The 19,549-nt window shown below is 30.9% G+C and overlaps 1 protein-coding gene and 1 long non-coding RNA gene across 4 annotated transcripts; one reads left to right on the forward strand and one right to left on the reverse strand.

The window, feature by feature from the left end:
• Positions 1–4,139: 4,139 nt before the first annotated feature.
• Positions 4,140–9,410, reverse strand: LOC141449058 (uncharacterized). Its single transcript, XR_012455316.1, has 3 exons — positions 9,286–9,410; positions 5,969–8,229; positions 4,140–5,334 (listed from the first exon to the last, which is right to left on the reverse strand). It is a non-coding gene; the product is annotated as an uncharacterized lncRNA (long non-coding RNA).
• shams (glucoside xylosyltransferase 1 shams) lies at positions 9,385–19,244 on the forward strand. Of its 3 annotated transcripts, none has more exons than XM_074118086.1 (8): positions 9,385–9,523; positions 10,575–10,737; positions 13,005–13,136; positions 13,228–13,420; positions 14,008–14,157; positions 14,378–14,550; positions 15,813–16,027; positions 17,789–19,244. In XM_074118086.1, the coding sequence occupies exons 1-7, from the start codon at positions 9,504–9,506 to the stop codon at positions 15,960–15,962; spliced, it is 981 nt and encodes a 326-aa protein (XP_073974187.1). In that variant the 5' UTR covers positions 9,385–9,503; the 3' UTR covers positions 15,963–16,027; positions 17,789–19,244. The 3 variants fall into 3 exon arrangements, with proteins under 3 accessions (XP_073974187.1, XP_073974186.1, XP_073974185.1); XM_074118085.1 differs by lacking the exons at positions 9,385–9,523; positions 17,789–19,244 and adding exons at positions 10,103–10,349; positions 16,436–17,777; XM_074118084.1 differs by lacking the exon at positions 9,385–9,523 and adding an exon at positions 10,104–10,349.
• Positions 19,245–19,549: the final 305 nt, after the last annotated feature.

Here is a 19,549-nt window from a genome sequence, read left to right on the forward strand (position 1 = left end):
AATATTTAATGATCCGATTTGAAGCTACCGAAAAGTTATTCCCTTGTAAGATTTGTTTCATTACATGTATTATTTATCTCGGATTTGCTAAACTCAAATTGCCCACCAACAACTCCCTGGAGACTCCATGTACATTTTTTGAATGTGCTAAGTTCCTTTAGGGGCTGGCCCATTTCTACCCATTTAAATATTCTCCTTTTTTTGTGTACGTTGAGTTTAAATCATAATTTAATTGAGAGTTTGATCGGAATTTATTTCTTACTTAAATCAATTTAAATTCTTGTTTTAAATGATCAGAACGTTTAAATAGCCGTGATTACAGTTAAGTACTTGGAAAAAAAAATTTCTTAATGCAAAAAAGTTTCCATGAATATTAATCTTAATAACGTAAAGGAGACTTGCGTTTTAATTAAAGTGGCACTTAAACTTACATAATTCATAAAACGTTCTATTAAATAAATTGTTTCAAGTAGAAAGAGCGCCCGTGGGAGTAAACACCACGTAGTATGTGCTGATTGTTTAGTGTTAAGATCCGTGTCAAGTAATCGGTACTATTGCGAGATGAGATAATTACAGGTGAGGATGTAGGTGACATATCGGCGTTATTGTGTACGCAAAATTATTATTTCATAAAATACAGTACAACCACTTTTGTCGGTAACCAAACTTACCTATGGTAGGGTATAAGATTTTTAGTTTTCTTTTTCATTTTAAAATTAACGGCAGAAAACATACTATTGCATAAGATATATTTTGCAGTTTTCGTTAGAACATGCTGCACAAGATCATAATAAAACTTGAAGGCCCGAAGTAAAAAATAAAGTTAATCTCAGAGGTTGGCGAGAATATAAGTGACATTTTGACAGAAACTTAACTCTCTTTGAGCAAGGTGGTTCTCCACAGATCAACTATTTGGAAACCCAACTTTTGGGAAAACATGCTTTCACTTTTGAGAAACATCTTTTGTGAACGGCTAAAAAACGCTCATGGAAAGCGCAAGGTAATAGCGGCCTACACCCCTAACTGTAGTTTCACTAGAAACGGAGGAAGCTCTAGTCCTATCTAGAAGGCTGCAGATAATTGAAGTGTATAATTACTTTGGAAGCCTGTTGTAGATTGTCTGTTGAAGATATTACTACCTTATAGTCCCTTATCAACTTTATACAATTGGGAGAGTTAAGTTTTGGCTACTGCTCTCGGTTGATTATTCAGTTTATTCGGACGCACCATTCAGCGGTTATAAAGACTATGTAACTAAAAAAACAAGTGTACTCGATAAAGTCGCATTTCAAACTTCATAGTTTCATCTATAATTGTACTCGTTAAAATAATTATATGTTAATGTTATCTTCCTTAAATTAATCTCTTGTTGAAGAAGAAGTCACTTCTGCACCACATACATTCTTCATCACCGATTCTATTTTCGTATTGCTTAAGTGTGTATTTACCTCCATAATCGGGAACTCTTTCCTTTGTTGTAATTTTTAATCGTAGTGGATACTTTGAACTGTATTCCCTGCCACAAGTATCAACTAAATTCAAAAAAAATTAGGTCGACAAACAAAGGAAAAAGCACTGCTCTTGGTCTAGTTGGAAATTAAACATATGAATTCTAAATAACGCCTACACTAAAAAAATATTACGTAATATAAAATATTAGTAAGTCAGACAACACAATGACTAATCAATTATTGTGACTACTATTGCTTGGCAGTAGAATGATATTGTTAATCTTATTAAATAAATATTATTCTACAATCAACCTATTTTCTAAGCCAGCTGATTAGATCCAGTCATGTTAATATAATTTACAACTATTTACATATATCTAGATAAATTAACACTTAAATTATTAAATCCAATGTGCTCCTTGAATAAATTAATCAATTCGTTTTGTACTTAAGATATGGGACATGCAAAAATATTTCTCTGTTTAGTAAATCCCTTAGTTCATGATCAAAGTTGAATTCTTACATTACCTTTAATTATCTGCCCTCTTTGAAGCCTCTAAGGGGCTAAAGCAGGGATGTAATATGTCCCCATATTTAAAATGAGTCTGAAAAGGGTGGTGAACGGATGGTTCAGAAATTCGAAGAAATATATTTAAATAGAGGAAAATTGTAGCTTTCACTAACATTAAAGAAGCAATAAAACTTCATAATAAAATAAATGGCTCTGAAACAAATGCTAAATCCTCCACCGTTTAAATCAGTTAATAAGAATTTTTAAAGAAAAAGTTTCATGCAAAAATTATACCTTTTTATAAGATGAAACTAAAAATTCGTTTATTTTCATTTTTAGCGATTATTTAGCTACTCATATTGGTATTTCAATACCAAAATTTAAACGACTTATCTTTTAAAAAAATGCGTCATGAAAGAGATCGAGGAAAGTTTAAAACAAGAGCCAACTTTCTAAGGCCCTCCTTAAATCGAGTATCTTTAAGACAATTGTAGCTTTCAATATGAGTAGTTTTATTTATATTTTTACAAACGGACGCAAAGTTATTGTTTCATAAAATACAGGACAACCTCTTTGGTCGGTAACCAAACTTACATGCCTATGGTGGGGTATAAGTTTTTGAAGTTTTCTTTTTCATTTTAAAACATCATTTTTTTTACATAATTTTTCTAAAGAAATCAGCTGGCATGGTTTACGATTTAAACTGTCAAAGTGGAAATACCCTTTAGAAAATTCGAACATTCAATGAAATACCAATTTCTATAAACTGCAATAAACTTTTTTTTCACCACCCATGATAAATTTATTAGTTTCACTGAAATAGCATTTTAACTCGATTTTTTAAATGAAGAATCGACATTTAAAATAGTACTATAAAACGTGCGAACCAGTTTTTTAAAAAATGCTAGGCATTTCCGAAATGAGTTTCTTAGTTTCTTGCTAATAGACTTGTTGCGAAAGACTCGTATATCGAATGTGATATATTTATTTAAAAATATATATATATATATGGAAATTATACATTTTATTACTAGAATTATAAGGCCCATAATTTATTTAAATATTGTAATAGTTCGGTGCAATGAATAATTTCTTATGTCAGTCAAAAGAGAATTAATCATTAAAAATACTCTGAGATACAAAAATGGTCCGCCCATATTTATTTTTAATTATTCTTTAATTTCTTAGCAAAAGGATAGGTATTCTAGTGATTAATTACTTTATGAACATTATTTTGCACTTAGAAGTAGATTATCTCAATAAAGGGTATTGTGGTGGTTATTTTTTATTTCTTAATAAGTTAAAACATGAGACGGCATTTTTACAAGATGAATTTTAAAGGACCAAATAAATTTAAAATTAGCGCAAAACAGTCTTGTCAGACACTCATTATGAATACTTTTTTGATTTTAATTTACTTCTGTAGTGCCATAAGTCCTGTATCAAGTAAACGCGCTAATAGGTGACATCAACTGGTGTCTCCTTGAAAGACAACACACTTGAACGCATTCAACATAAAATTTGAAATGCCTATTTTTAAGACAGGTTTTACGTCAAACTACCAACTACTACTGCCGTAGTCGGAGGAGACTAGCAATCATACTTTATTATTAAGTTCTTACATTAACCATTTAATAAAATCAAAGGCCTATACCCAGGGGAATCAAACCCAGTACCTCAATACATCTTAGCAGAAGCTAAATAACCGCTCGGCTACCGTGGGTTTAAAATTTTAAGTTTTACTTAATATAACAAATTACTAAATTAATAATAAGTATAATATATTATTACTTGTTTGGTATTTGTTAGTAATATTACTGTCTACATAAATATCTACTTGTAAATTTTGTTATTCATTCTGACAAATGATCTTAAGTTAGATTTAAAATTAAAACCACACTTAAATCTTACCGCTCTTAAGAGAAAGTACTGTAATCGCAGTTTAGTTTCTTTTAAACCACTTCAAGTTGATGAGGTACCCAATTAAAAGAGGTAGTTTGGGAAGTATCTGTGTGCTTGAGTAAACGATTACCCGAGTACTTTCCTTCCTACTTTTTATTCTCTGTATCACAATAAATCTTGTTTGAACCCTACTTGATTTTAAAATGTTAGAAATATATTTATACCTATCAATAAAACATTTAAAAAACATATACACAAAATAATTGGGTTCGAAATTATTTTTATTACTTTACAAATTTGTTTTATTACTTTAACATTTGCCGTTGAAATATTTTTTCTTGAATTCTTAAAGAAGATAATAAAAATATAAAATCCATTGTAGTTTTGGACATAATAATTAATATCAATTTACTGCATTGCAATTTCTTAATTTTTTGTTTAGATGTCACAGACCCTTGATGCTGGGGCCTCTATTAACTTATTATTATTTTTTTTAATATTAATAAAAGCTGTTTCCATAAGAAGTAATAAATAGAAGCTTTATTTTAACTCTATTCCAAATTATGCTGCTTGTTTATTTTTATTTTTTATGTTTTTTTCTGAAAAATAATCAAACATTGGTAGGAAAAAAAACAAAAAGTTAGTCTAGTAAGAAGCTTGGATGAAATCAGGAGCTTAAGTATAATGAAATGTTAAATAACAAGCTGTGTGTAGTTTTGATCGTTTAACTAAACTCTTTTACTTAACTTTTTAAATGGTAAGTTTTTGTTAAGAAGATATCTGCACAGTTTCAGTTATTATGTGTCATTATTTTTATTTACGTGTATAATTTAACAAAACTGTTGTATAAGGGTTGATCTTCAAAAACTGCATGAAAAATTTCCAACTTTGATCTAAAAAATTTATTTTAAATTTGTTGGTGTTTTTATAGTCTTCTAGTCCAAACACATATTTAATGCAAAATTTTAGACGCTTCAAACCTTTTTTTTTAATATATTAAGTTTATTTAATTGAACAATGGATTTATAATGAGTTTAGAATAAAATAATAAATAGTAATTTACTAAATTAACTACGTCAAAAATAGTAAAACTAAAGTTTCACAGTTACAGTTCATAAATTTTTAGCCTTTAATGAATTACAAATTAATATTCATGGAAAGCTTTAAGTAAAGTGCATTTGAAGATGTAATCAAAAGTTGTATAAGGCTATGTATTTTGCTGGAAGATGATCTTGTGATACACCACCCTGAGCTAGTTCAGATTTCAGTAATTTCTTGTATATTGTGTTATTTATTGTATCATGCTGATTGCAGAATGCAATTTCCTCATATTCTGACAAAAGCTTATTTGGATTTAATCATAAAGTTTTCATTATTGGATAAATAAAATTAATCAGATATCATTAGTAATGAAGTTAGCATAAGTTACTGGATGATTAACTGTTTAAATTAAGCAATTTTTGAGTTCACCTAAAAAATTAATAGCAAAATTAGTAATTTATTGAAGATAGATAAATGTTTTAAATCTAGAGAATCTAGAGAACCAAATCCCTGAAGAGCAGCACAAATTTTTTTCAACAAGTAATGCAAGAAATAAGTTGAAAAAAAAAATCAACAGCAGAAAGGTAACCGTCTTGGACAGTTGCGGTACGTTTCTCTAAATGAATCAATTGTTCGTTTGCAGACTTACACAATTTAATTTTTTTCACAGACGTTTAGCAATTATTTAATACTTAGTAACAAGTGGGCTGTTGTACTTAATGCACCAGTTTTTCTGGTTATCCGAAATTGTTCCCAAGATACTAGCATCTTTTTTGTCATTTCTGCTACCAATATTTTTTCAAATTTAGTGAACAAACAACCAGCGGTGCTCATAAACAAACGTACCTTCTACTTCACCTTCTAATGTGTACGAAAGGAACGTTGGTTGGGTTTTTTAACTATACTAGAAAGGACGCTAGTCTTTTCTTTGGTCTGAACACACGTTTTGTAAACTTATCGCGTTTATTCTGACAATAATTTCAGTAGAAACTGCCTTACATAGATATTATAACTATCATTGATACCTTCTTAGTAATAGAGAAACAAACATCGTAGTCATTACCTCTTCTCAAGGTGGCAGAAAAGTTGGAATTTGGCCTCCCCGAACATCAATCTTTACCACAACAGAGAGTTGGATGGTACTACTTGTTCGTGTCCCTGTGGGTACACATTTGTACTGAATCCCCCGCATCTTTTACCATGAGCAAATGCTTGCAGAGGCAGTTAATTCGTTAGCAGCTTCGTAAGAGCAATATTTGCTCATCGCAAACCCACATTCTATGATAGTGTGACACAATCATTGATAATCTGGGGCAATAGATTTGCTTAGGTTGACAATATGACTGTCATTTTGTATAAGTTAATGTACAAAATCAGTACTGAACATCAAATACGGGTGGATGTTAACGTATTCTAATTTACGAATACTCGGATTGTACATTTCTGTGTAATTAGCGTGTTATCTAAATACTAATGATGAGGTACTTGAAAATCTAACAACTTAAGACTCTCAATATTTTATATTGTATTATTGTTCTGTGTTAAAATTTCCTTCTTCAATTTTATAGGTCTTTATGAAGACAGGTAAACTCTGTGCAATAGAAGCAAATCATTTAATAAGCAGACAGATTTTCAATTACTACAACTGTCACTGATAAAGTTTTTTTTTTTAAACATTGTTTCTTCAAATTTTGCTGGAAGGAATTATACAATCTCAATTGCAGAAATAAAATGAGGTTGGATGATGCCCACCAGTTAGTTCTCCAACAATTAATTACACTCAATTTACACAGTACATAATAAAATATTATGGGAGATCCAAAAATCAACTTTCATTCCTTTTTTTTTTTTTTGAGAATAACTTCGGGGTGACTCAGTGATTTGAATTACTCACTCTGATTGACCTTTTATAGAAGGTATTTATTACTTTTTTCAGATTTTTTCGATAATGGCTTCGATTTTTTTAAACAACGCATACATACTCATTGCTCCGAGAAAATGTACATTTAATTGTATTATTTGACCACAAAAATTCACTTCTGTCAGAGGATTCTGAAATTTGCAGTTTAAAGAAAATGTGTATTTTAGAACCTTACATATTGTAATATGAGAAAACCGTAAGTTAATAACGGTAAAAAATGCGATGCATTATGAATAACTGCTATTACAAAAGTTATGCATTGACGAATTACATCTTTGTGTGCTGAAGAAATGCACACACAATTGGGACTAGCTTCTAATACTTTTCTCGCCAACTTAAATTTTTTGTGAGTACTCCTTGTTTACTCACTTAACAACTAGTACTTTTTTCGTCTTCGGTTGACTACCTCATATAGTATATCTGCAGCAAATATGTATTTAATATAACATTTGTGTTAAATTTGTTCAGTAAAATGAACATTTACATTTTTAAAGCTTATAATTGACAAATCTAATAGTAAAGAGAACTGAACTTTTCAATAAAAATACATTCGTTATTTTGATAGTATCATTCTCTTCCCCTTTCAACAAATTAATTGCTGCAAATTTCACAAAATTCTTAATTTCTCACAACATAAATAATGGTGCAATGGGCAAAACTATGTTTAATTGAATTCCAATATTTTTCAATACACTTCTCTAACTTAATCCAAACTATACGTTATTTCAAGTTACATTCAATTATATATGAATAGCTCTAACACCCAAAAATCATCCAGCCAACTTATGTAAATTGATCCAACTACTAATCTTAACCTTTACAATTTTTCTTTAAACCCTTACTGATATTCCCAGTACGTGAATAATTTGCAATTAATTTTTAAACCAACATTATAATCAAAACAATTACATTTTTAAAGCACTGATTGTTATGTGGCAATAACTTCACTATCATTAGGCAACATATTAAATCGAGCTCAAAGACTCATTTCTTGCTTTGTCATTAAATAAATCAATACTCTCTAAAATAACGATAACCTTCATTTTTCGCGCTACACATTCTCTAATACTATGTACATTAAAAAAAGGACATCGCCGGGCGAAGAACTCCCAAAAACCAAACACTGTCATATCATAGCTTTATCCTATCTAAGACACACAAAAGAAACAAATTGCTTGACAAATACTAAATAACTGGTTACTAAACATTCATTGTAAACATTTTATCATAATATCTAGTTCCTCTAAAAGAAATATAAACTTGTGAACAATATTTAGTACAATCCATATGAACCAATGCTTCGACAGTCAGAGGCCATAAAATGAGAAAGACCGAATGACGTTAACTTTTGGTCGTTCAGTGATACCAGGGCCGTTCAAAACATTCATAAAGCATACAAATTACTGTAACAATCAGTATGAAACAGAAATTCAAATCAGAACTATAGTATTAAATCTTACTTTAATACAAAGATAAAGCTTAACTTATATAAAAAACATAAGCAACACAACAAAATATTTAGAAAAAATTGATGTAAAAAAACCCTAATTGATTGAGGGACATCGTTCATTCATCTGACGAGGGAAAGATCAACTTTATAAAATTTTCAATTCAAAAATGTGGTCTTCTCTTATTTATAAGAAACTAAGATCAGATTATTTTTTTAACCTGAAACTATTATGTACTTACGTATGTAGGTATGTACAATTTTTGAATTGGTTTCAAATTGACTATTCAATAATTATTAACAACCCTAAATTTTGAATATATCATCATTATACCTAGTTTTGCTTAATTTAAGGCGAGTCGAAAACTGAAATTACTGGCGTTCGGAGCTTTTTCATTGCAATCCCTGCCTCCGGACAGTGTTCTCTCGTTACAGACAACCCTTTCCATCACCAGACAGCGATCTGTAAGGGGCTTCTAAAAACCGGATTCTTAGCGCCGGAAGATAATTTCAAACCCCGGTAAATCAATCAGAGAAACAAATTAATGTTGTTAGGTCTAAAGTGCTCGATAATATTTTTTATTTTATCCATCTTAGCAGGCATGTTTATTGTATCCCTGACCGGTTTCGAATTTTGATCCATTTCACTTGCTGACTAAAGTGCGAGAAGGTATCGTAAGTAGAAATCTCAACACCAAGCTACCTCTGATGGTGGATGCAAGTCCAAAACTGGTTAAAGATAATAATAAGCATGCATCCTACGACGGATAAAATCAAAGATAACAAATTAATTCCTCCTCAAAGTTAACCTACGTATAGTTTATCCCAGGCCGAGTATGCCACGAGGGATTTTGTATTCCTTGACCAATCTGTACAAAACAAATGATTCCATCCCTAATAATAAAAAATAATGTATCTGTAAATCTGACAAACAAATACTGTGAAGTAGATGTAGGGAACAATCAGCTATATTAAATCTTAAATATATAAGAATGAAAGTATCTATAATTACCATAATCTTATAATTTGTTGATGTTTTGTGAGGTAAAATAAAATTATAACATTTATTTTTTAGGCGGGCTAAAAGTCCAATTGTCACAACAGTTTTCAATAAAGTTCTAATAATGTTGTTGAAATATAGATATTATCTTATCACAAAAAAAAAAGATTTGTTTACCAGGTGGAATATCATTTTTTTTAAAAATATTAAATCTTTATTAGCAAAGTTTAATGAATTTTCAAATGAGACTGTAAGTAAGACTATTTCAGCTAATATAACTAATATAAAGGAGATCTCTCTCCTTTATCATTATAAATTAATATTTTTTTTTTTTTTGGCGCATCAACAGCTGAGGTCATTAGCGCCCGGAGCTTTTTCCAGTGCACTGCCGGCCTCCGGACAGTGTTCTCTCGTTACAGACAACACTGTCCATCACCGGACAGTGAGCTGTAAGAAGCTCCTAGGAAGTGAAAATCTAAGGGTCTGCTACTGGATTCGAACCCGGGACTTCCGCGTGGGAGTACAGTATGCTAACCTCATAGCTAATCCCTTCATTATAAAAAGAAACTTTGTAATGTAAGCCCCGTTGATATAATTAGTAAATTCTAACAGATGCTCAACTTCTGAGTTACAATTCTAGTTTTTAATAAGCTACCATTGTACTCGGATAAGCTACTATTGGTTAGAAGGGAGGGTTGCATAAAAAGCTTTGATTGTTTATAAAGGAATGCCCATTTTTACAATTGAGATGTGAAACGTAATACAAAATTATTTTTCTATTTAATTCGATGATGAAATAAAAAAGAAATAAATAATATATTTTTTATTATTTATAACCTATTTAGCTAAAAAAGAAACCTTCACACCAACAGATGTGTGAGGTTCGTTATGAAACTTATTTATCGTGTATCTGTGTTTGCATTATTAGTGATTATTACTTATATAGTAATCATAAGAAGTGGAAATGGTTACCTGAGCGTAGTACTAAACATGACCATTAAAGAAGGTAAAGTCAACAGAGTGTATTTTGTGGACAAATCTGTCAAGAATACGGTTGTTGATATGTATGGAGACAGGTAGGTTGGCTGTTTAATCTAGCGAGATTTCGTTATTTACTTTGTCAGTTTTTAATGTTGCTTAATTTATTAATGCAACCATTTTGAAATATATGCTATTATGTAGTATCTCTTAAAGTATTATTCACTTGTAACATCAAGTCAGTGTACATTACTGGCAGAGTATAGGTTTAATTTTGAAAAATGTATGCATTCAACTCGTAATGTAACTAAAACTCGTTGCAGCAATAAACCTAAACATGAGATTGTTTTATCCGTTGTGGTCTGTGGAGATAGAGTCCAGGAAACTTTAGTGATGATCAAGTCTGCATTATCACTTTCTCAAGATTCTAAGTTACGTTTAATTATTCTAGCTGAGGAGAAACTGGTACAGGATTTTATAGAGAAGGTATTTATTTGTAACTACATTTTGGAAGATGTTTATTAGTCGAACATTTGAGTAGTTACTAGTATTCTTAGATAACAAGTAAAAAGAAATAGTTTCCAAGTTACAATCTTAACTCATCAATTTGAATTTTTTGTATCTACTTGAAGGTGTTTTATGCCAATGACTAAAAAGTTTCAGTATTGTTTCTTAATGTTACGGGTTACTCTATAGCTCTTCTTTTGATTTTAAAGAGCTGAAAAACACCTTCTCTTAAATCATCTTTAACAATCCTTGGAACAATCTATTTCAACCATAGAACGTTTTGCTTTAAACCATACCACCAGTTGTCAGATGGATACTTTATAAAAGGACAGTCAGGAAACTTTTCTTTATTTCGAGAGGTTCCAAAGCTAAGTGCTTTTAGACATTGTAGAAAACCTTTTTTTTTTAGTTTGTGAAGACTTTTGTTTCTCCACATTTAGTAAATATTTTGATCACTTGCTAGTAGTGAGATCTGTGCAACTAACTTGCTCACAGAGTTTCTGGAACTCAAGCATCTGTAAAGTGTAAACTGATTGGTGGCGTTAGTAGTGCGTGATTCTATTCTGAGATAATCCTTAGTTGAGTGATTCCATCAACCTCTCTGCAAATCGAAAGTTGTGGTTATTGTTTGAGTGTTGTTGCTCAACGTCATAAATGAAGTGTCAAACATACCAAATTATCTCGGGTATCTTTGCTGAGTCCAATATGCGTTGTGAGTGTTGGGATTGTCAGAACAATTAGAGGTTATTTTGTATTATACTGAAATGCCCAAATGCATTTATCTTCCAATATTCATTTCGCTCCACAGGAAAGATTTATTTATTCATTTATACACAAATAGTCCATGGTACATATACATACTGTCAAACATCGCGCATCAACTTTAGCCAAGACGATCGAGAACTTCAATCCCTTTGAGGTTCCTGATTGTAGGCGCCATACTTCTGGAAGTGTTTGCCATCTCATTGCCTCATTCCCAAGAGAAGTGAAACAGAATTTCATCACTATGGCCTCATTTCAACCCAACCTTCCACTTCAATTAAAATATTGTGCATAAAGCGATGCCTGTGACTAGAGAAGTGATTACCATTAACTCAACTTTTGTTGTGAAAAAACAGATTTGTTGAGTTTTTCCAAGTTCTTGTGACTCATCCCCATCAAGCTTCTCTACTAAAGTGTGTGTATGTCTTTTTTCAATAAGCCCTCTTATAGTTATGCGAGATTTTAGAAAAGGTATCTGGGGCAAAGGGATCGATCTGTCGGCAGCTTCGATGCATTGTAAGTCACTCATCTTAGCCCTGAAAAGATTAGATTAATTATAATTTTTTAAAAATGTTACTAATTACCTCTCCAAACGAACGTTTTTGCCAGATTGTAAAGACCACCGTACGCAGTTTTAAATCTATAATAAAGCTCTATAAGAGCTTATTAATAATAATGATAATTCTTATCTTACAAATCATTTATGCTAGCTAGTGTCAGAAAATACTTCTCTGAGTGGATGCCAGAAGATAATGGTAGTGAATTTATAATCATTTTTGTTTATTCAATCCTGGAAATTAAATTGCTTTAATTTTTATCCCGTAAATGATATATATACAAAAACTATATTAAATTATTTTAATTATTTACGTTTTATACTGAGGCAAGAGCTGTTAATGATCTATTCAAATCCTGATGCCGGAAAGATTTTATCTGCAATAAACCTCTTTTGCCTACATAACAACATAGCTGATATTTGAGGAATTTGGGAGAATTCTTGGGGGACGCTTTCTGTTCTCTCCTTCTTCATCAATTCTGCTCTCCTAGTTTTCCCTATTGCCCTCATTCCCAGATGAGCTCATTTTCCAGCCAGTCCACTTTCCTACATGCTTCTCGACTTCGTTCATCCATCTGTGACTTCACCACCTCCTACGCTTACCCTCAAACTTATTAAGTGTAAGGCGAAAAGTAGGTTAGGATCCATTCACATCATTTGTATTAACCATCTCAGTATGTACACTATAAAAAGCCTAAGACAAGATCAGATTTTGATCAGATTGCAGCATTTCGATCCCTGTTTAATCTATTTTTCCCTCCTTTTAAATCTTGTTAAGGACCTTGAGCATTTTGACTTATTTATATCGTTTTTATCTTTTTGAGTACCCCTTTAGTAAACGAATCAATTTCTGCTCCCTCGGACAAGATAAATAATTTTACTTTTTATTTTATTTATATTCTATAATAATTGAATTATTTATCTTTAGTTAACTGAATGGAAGAATATATTAAATGGCAGTTTTACATTTGAAACGCGTCCAGTATCATTTCCTAAGAGTGGCGAAGAAGAATGGAAAAAATTGTTTAAACCTTGTGCTTCACAAAGGTTATTTCTGCCGGTAAGCAATTTCTTCATTAGATTGATTACAAGAATATTTTTCCCAAGTAAGAAATTATATTAAAGTTGTTCTAATATCAATTATGTTTTAGAGTGTATTAGTAGATGTGGATTCCGTACTATACGTCGACACAGATGTATTATTTCTTTCACCACCAGAAAATGTATGGCGTCATTTTGATTTAATGAATTCCACTCAGTTAGCCGCACTAGCTCCAGAACATGAAGATCCTAATATTGGTTGGTACAATCGGTTTGCCAGGCATCCGTATTATGGAAAATTAGGTCTGTTTAAATAAGTAAAAAATATATTTTTAGACTGTTTTTTAAACTTTAAAAAGTAGGAACGTTTCCAAATATAAAGTGTGGTAAATGAGTAAAGTAATTCTCGAAAAAGTAAATTAGTTCCACTCAAATATATATCCTGCTATAAACCATCGTTGCTGAGCAATGAAATTTTTTTATAAATAGTAGATTAATCAGAAAGTACTTGGGTATAAAAATTTATTTAAGACGCTTAAATTCGTTCTGAAAAGAAAGATGTTGTTAGAACAGTGATTGTCGCAATTAGTGCTTACATTGAGACTCGAATTTGATAATTTACTTTAAAATTATTTAGTTCTGATTGAACACCGCCTTTTTGATATTTTTTAAATTAAATATTACACAATTACAAGTAATAAGCAGTGAAACACAAGAAGTGTTTGTAAACTGCTTTACATTAATTTTGTTGACGGAAAGGAACGAGAAACTGAAAATGGCCAAATAATAAAACCATATGTGTACTTTCATAAACATTTTTTCACAAAGCAAACTTTTTTATTTACATATTCTAATTATAAAATTTTTGATAATACTTTATTTCATTTCAGGTGTAAATTCTGGAGTAATGCTTATGAATCTTACCCGTATGCGTGACTTCGGATGGGAAAAGTATTTAGTTCCAATTCTGAAAGAATATAAACTAAAAATGACTTGGGGTGATCAAGATATCATCAATATTATATTTCATTATCATCCAGGTGAGTGCAATCTTAAAATAAAGGAATAAATGAGATAGGATCCAATATCATAGATTTTATCAGTCGTAGCAGTTTTTATCTTTAATTTTAACTGATTTTATATAAATCAAATATAAAATTCATAATAATAAATTTATCTTTTGCTAAACTAGGTTTCTTTTTATCAACTTTCTGGTTTTTGCCTAAAACTTTTTTAAAATAAAATAGATGTTATTTCCAGAATGCCTTTACATATACGATTGTAGTTACAATTATCGCTCGGATCACTGTATGTACTCGAGTGTATGTAAAGCTGCCCATGCCCAAGGCGTAAAGGTTCTGCACGGTTCAAGGAGCACATTCCATACTGAAAAGCAGCCTGCATTTAGTGCTGTTTTTCGAGCATTTCAAGAGGCAAGTATTTTTAAAAAAATAATTAGATGTTTGTGAACAGTTTTGTTGTAGCTACATAATTTTAATTGAAATGGAGGTTAAGACGTTGGTAAATGCGCAATATTTTTCAAAATGGGTTAGAATTTTCTGAAAATGATGAAAGTGATGCTGAATTGCGAAATTTTGAAATGAGAAAAATCGATTTCAGAAGAATTTTAATTTAAATCATTGGTCGTCACAATTCCATTACAGATAAAGTTGTTTTTCGGAGGTGTTGCCAATGATTGTTGTCTGGTGGCTGAACCCCATACGTTGTACATCCCATTGACAGGAAGTGCTAGATAAATCTTTATTTAAAAAATGTGAAGTTTCCTAAATCAGCTGATACTTACATTAATTGCTTAAAATATTCGCAAGAAAATGAATCTTGACAAATCTTCATTAAGTTTTTAATTTTAATTAACATTTTTCTTTAAAGCTATGAGGAAGCAAAGATGTGTGGTATGGATAAGCCGTTTAGTTGAAATCGCTAATTTGAAGTTTGCTTTTTAGTCCTTTATTTTTCAATTGTTTAGGTATGTTTTGTGATAGAAGTACGTGTTGGTCGGTTCTAGTACCTTCAACTTAAAAACGGTAAAGGAATGTTCTAGATGGCCAAAAAATTTATCTCATATCCCCTGGTAAGAAAGAATTAGATATTTTTTATTCTTGGATCCAATAACACATAAACTGCTTATATGTTCATGAGTTGGATAAGGTTTGTTCCAATTTTGGTACTGCTCTAAACACTTTATGACTTTGGTCTCCTTTGATAGATTTTGGGAACATGTACCAAAATTGTCACAGCATTTATCGTAACATACACTTTACAACCATTTTTTATTCACTTCTTTTTGAATCAGTCAGTACGTTTAAATGTGAGAAAGTTATCCGCTCTCAGCTTGTAAACAACCTAAAAGCTTAGAAACTTCTCCCTCTTTATGCTTCTCTTTTCTGTTAAAGTATACGAAGAATTTTGTCTGCATGCTGGGTAATATTGATGATATTTATTTCTAGCAGGTTTCACGTTTTTATTCCTCATTGAGATTGGTTTAGACAATTTGATTTTCACTTACGTTTTTATCAAGCGCAACACTTGCTATGTGTACGAATATATCTGTGAAAATGCTTTACTAAGCTTGCAGTGCTCCAGTACAAATAAATTAAATATCGATATATCCTAATGAAGATACTACTCCACCTACCTTGCGGTTTGTAATGAGTAATTATCTTTTTTGTTATAGTATCAGTTGGGAACTGATGCATATCAGTACCTTTATCTACCTATGGAATCATATTTGAAGCAAGCAACTGTTTCAAATTGTGGTAAAGTGCACAGTATCTTTCTTAAACAAATAAAAGAATTCGTGGGTGACGGAGACTATTTCAGCTAACAGATTAACTAAGGTTAGCTGCTTGATTGCTGTGATAATGATGGCAAAAAAAATACCAAGATTAAGTAAGTACTTCCAATTATAATTCAAATTATAGAGGCAGATTTGGTGTTGCACTAATTATAAATAGCACAAATTGGTCTTAGGCCTATTTACAAGATGACTAACATAAACTTACCGCTCTCGATTTTTTTTTTAATTAATGCGTTTTTTTTTTGCAAATGGAATTTTTTTCTGTCTCCATTCACAACTTATTTTTTTTCTTGAATACCTAATTGTTTGCAGTAAGAATCTGTGAACTTGACATGTTTAAATAGAAACATTTCGTACATTACCATAAGATTGATGCATTAGTATTTCTCCTCAAATTTTGAATGAAGATTTGATGGTGGCAAACTCTCCAGATTTTTTCGATTATAAATATGTGGAAAATGAAAGATACTCTTACATTTTAATTGGCATTTCTTTTGAAGGGTAACCGCTGTGCGAAGAGAGATACTGAATGGATTTGCACTGAATTTAAGCCAACTAACTAAAGATTGGATTCAAACACACTGACTGCATGAATTCTGAACGTAATCGCGTTCAAAATGCGGCAGTATAAAACAAGCAAAAAAAGAAAAAAAAAAGATGTCAAATTGTAATAAATAAAACATTGTATTGCCATATTTCAATTAAGAATTGGGAAAATTCATCTAATTATTTCATTAATTATTTGGAAATTATTATTCTTACAAAAGTTTTTCCCTAGCAATTTAATTTGATATTAATGCCAAAATGATATTATAGCTCTTAAATTTTTGTTGTTGGAAAGAACTCTAAAAGTTTAAATTTTATAGTGCTTTCTCAGATAGTTTGAAATAATGAATTCCGATAACGCCTAAACGATAGTGCACCCTTAAAACAAATTTAGCTAATCCCTTCCCTTTGAGAGCTATTGTGTACGTTTTATAGTGCTTTCTTGGATATTTAGAAATAACTTATTTTGATATAATAGTTAGCTGTAAGGCTATCTAAAAATAGTAATGATAATAATAATTATTCACAGGGAGGGGATTAGCTATGAGGTTAGCATTCTGGACTCCCACGCGGAGGTCCCGGGTTCGAATCCAGCAGCTGACCCTTAGATTTTCTCTTCCTAGGAGCTTCTTACAGCTCACTGTCCGGTGATGGACAGTGTTGTCTGTAACGAGAGAACACTGTCCGGAGGCCGGCAGTGCACTGGAAAAAGCTCCGGCGCTAATAACCTCAGCTGTTGATGCGCTTAAAAAAAAAAAAAAAAAAAAAAAAAAAAAAAAAAAAAAAAAATTATTCACTTAAATTTTAGAATATTGATAGACTTTGAAAAGAAAATTTACTTGAGTTTTTCATCGTTGATGGCCAAAGGTTTTTTGGGAAAATACCTTTGTTTCGCGGTTCCATTAGTGTCATTTAGCAGAATACATTGGAATATTTTGGGTGAGAAATCGTTTAGGTTTAGTAAAAATGAAAGTACTAAAACTGGTATGAAAGCTAGTTGTTATGTAGGTTTATTCGAAGATGCAATTCAAGAAAGAATTAGATGACTTAATTGAGGGATACATTAAAGATTTCCAAAAGACTCGCCTGCATGAAAAAAATGCTTGTTCTTCAATTTAATGCCTGAGGATTTTACTAAAGATTTTTATATTTTTTCTGAGAACTAAATTTAATTTTCCTTTAATGCGCATTCACACATTCTCGTTGTATAACCAATATTTTCGTCATAACTTATTATTATTATTTTATTTTTAATTTAAGACGCGTCAACACTGAGGTTATTGACATCATTTTATTATTATTTTTAGGCTCTCCGCGCTGAGATAAACTATGAGCCACACAACGTCTAAGTAATGCATTAAGCGTTACAATGAGAGCAGTAGAAGCAATACTATAAAGCAATAAGTGTCCACCTGCGGAATTGCCATTTACACCCTTTGGTTTGGTGCATTGGATGCTTAATTTTATGTGGTGAAGACAAGTGGCTCAAGCAATAAAGATAATTTTTTTTGCTGATGATTTATTAAAAAAGAGAAGAGACAAATATTTGTTGATTGATGCTGGAACGCTGTTAGGAAAAGATGGAGGTGAATGTGGCTGTTAGTAGCTTAACCTCTGAGGAAAGGTCCATTGTTTGTTATTTTTTTTTTCTTGATGAAATTGTGAAGTAATTCAGGGAAGTGATTCATTTGGAGAAAGATCAAGGGAAATAGATTTTTGATTAATTAAAACGAAATCAGTCAGAGTGTACCAGTTTTGTACACTTTATACTTACATATATTATATAAAGTTTTGTTCACTTAATATTATATTTTGTATACCAGTTTGTTTTTCCACTGAGTGGTTGTTTTTGTTAAGAAAGATGTAGAAAGTCGCGTTTATTTTGGATTCCAATTATAAGTAAATAGTGATAAACAATTAAAAAAAATAAGGAAAATCCATTAAAACGCAGACCTTTGGAGCTTTGGAATAATTCTTCGTTACATAATCACTTAAATAACGAACAAGGATAAAAAATAAATAAGTAAAGTTCGTAGTTTGAAGAATATCGTTTAAGTTCTAAAAGATTTTTCTTCTTTTTTCCGCGATTGTTGCCATTTACTGTTTCTTCCCTTATATAGTTTTAGTGAAGATTAAATATTACGCAAAAATTTTTATAATTGAGCAACCAGTGCTTAATGTTTTTCTACAGTGTATTTTACATTTTTCTTTTTGCCGAAAGTTACATGAATATTCAACTTTAAGAATACCCAAAAAGGTAGGCAATTAGAACTTCAATAAGGAAGCGACCTATAATCAGGTACATTTATTACCTGAAATCAGCATTCCACAGCACATTGCATTATTTACCGCTTGCATTTTGCTCCCTTAGGACACTCAATTACCAGACAAGGAAAGACCCAGCGATATTTTGTCACTTCGATGTTGTTCTCGACGCCCCGTTTTTGGACAACCGAATGGAGATTAGAAGAATTTTTTTTAATTATTATTTACACTTTAAGTTTGTTTATGATATCATTTCGGCAAGTTAAGGGTGTTAATTTTACATAAACATACAGGTTCTCTTTTACTTTATTTTACGGATATATTATAATAAAATTTAGATATTTTGTTGCAATAATACTGTATAAATATTCTATAATTAAGTAGGCTTAGAATGTAATCATAAACCTTTCTCTGTGATATAGATTATTGATAATAAAAATAATAAAGAAAAATTATGTTTTAATGTCTCTTAAATAATAAAATATAAAGTGAATTGAGTTTTTTTTTTTTCTTTTTTTTATAGTGAAATGTTCTACTAAGAATTAGTTCACTACAATTCCTCTAATATTTCGAACATAAGGGATCTTCATTATCAAAGAACACTGTACAAATTGCCCTAAGAATTCATTGTAGCGCCAGGAGAAACGTCAATAAATCTTCAATGACGCATTTCGTGCTACTTTTATGATTTTTTTTTCTTGAACTGAAAATGAACAGAATTTATTTTTTGAAAGTATTCATTATTTATAATAATTCCAAATACATGTATTTGTATCCACCCAAACATCCAAGTTTCGCATAAA

Source organism: Rhodnius prolixus, unplaced genomic scaffold (assembly GCF_049639745.1).
Source record: "Rhodnius prolixus isolate KJV_2025 unplaced genomic scaffold, Rpr scaffold_2, whole genome shotgun sequence".
Taxonomy (NCBI): Eukaryota; Metazoa; Arthropoda; class Insecta; order Hemiptera; family Reduviidae; genus Rhodnius; species Rhodnius prolixus.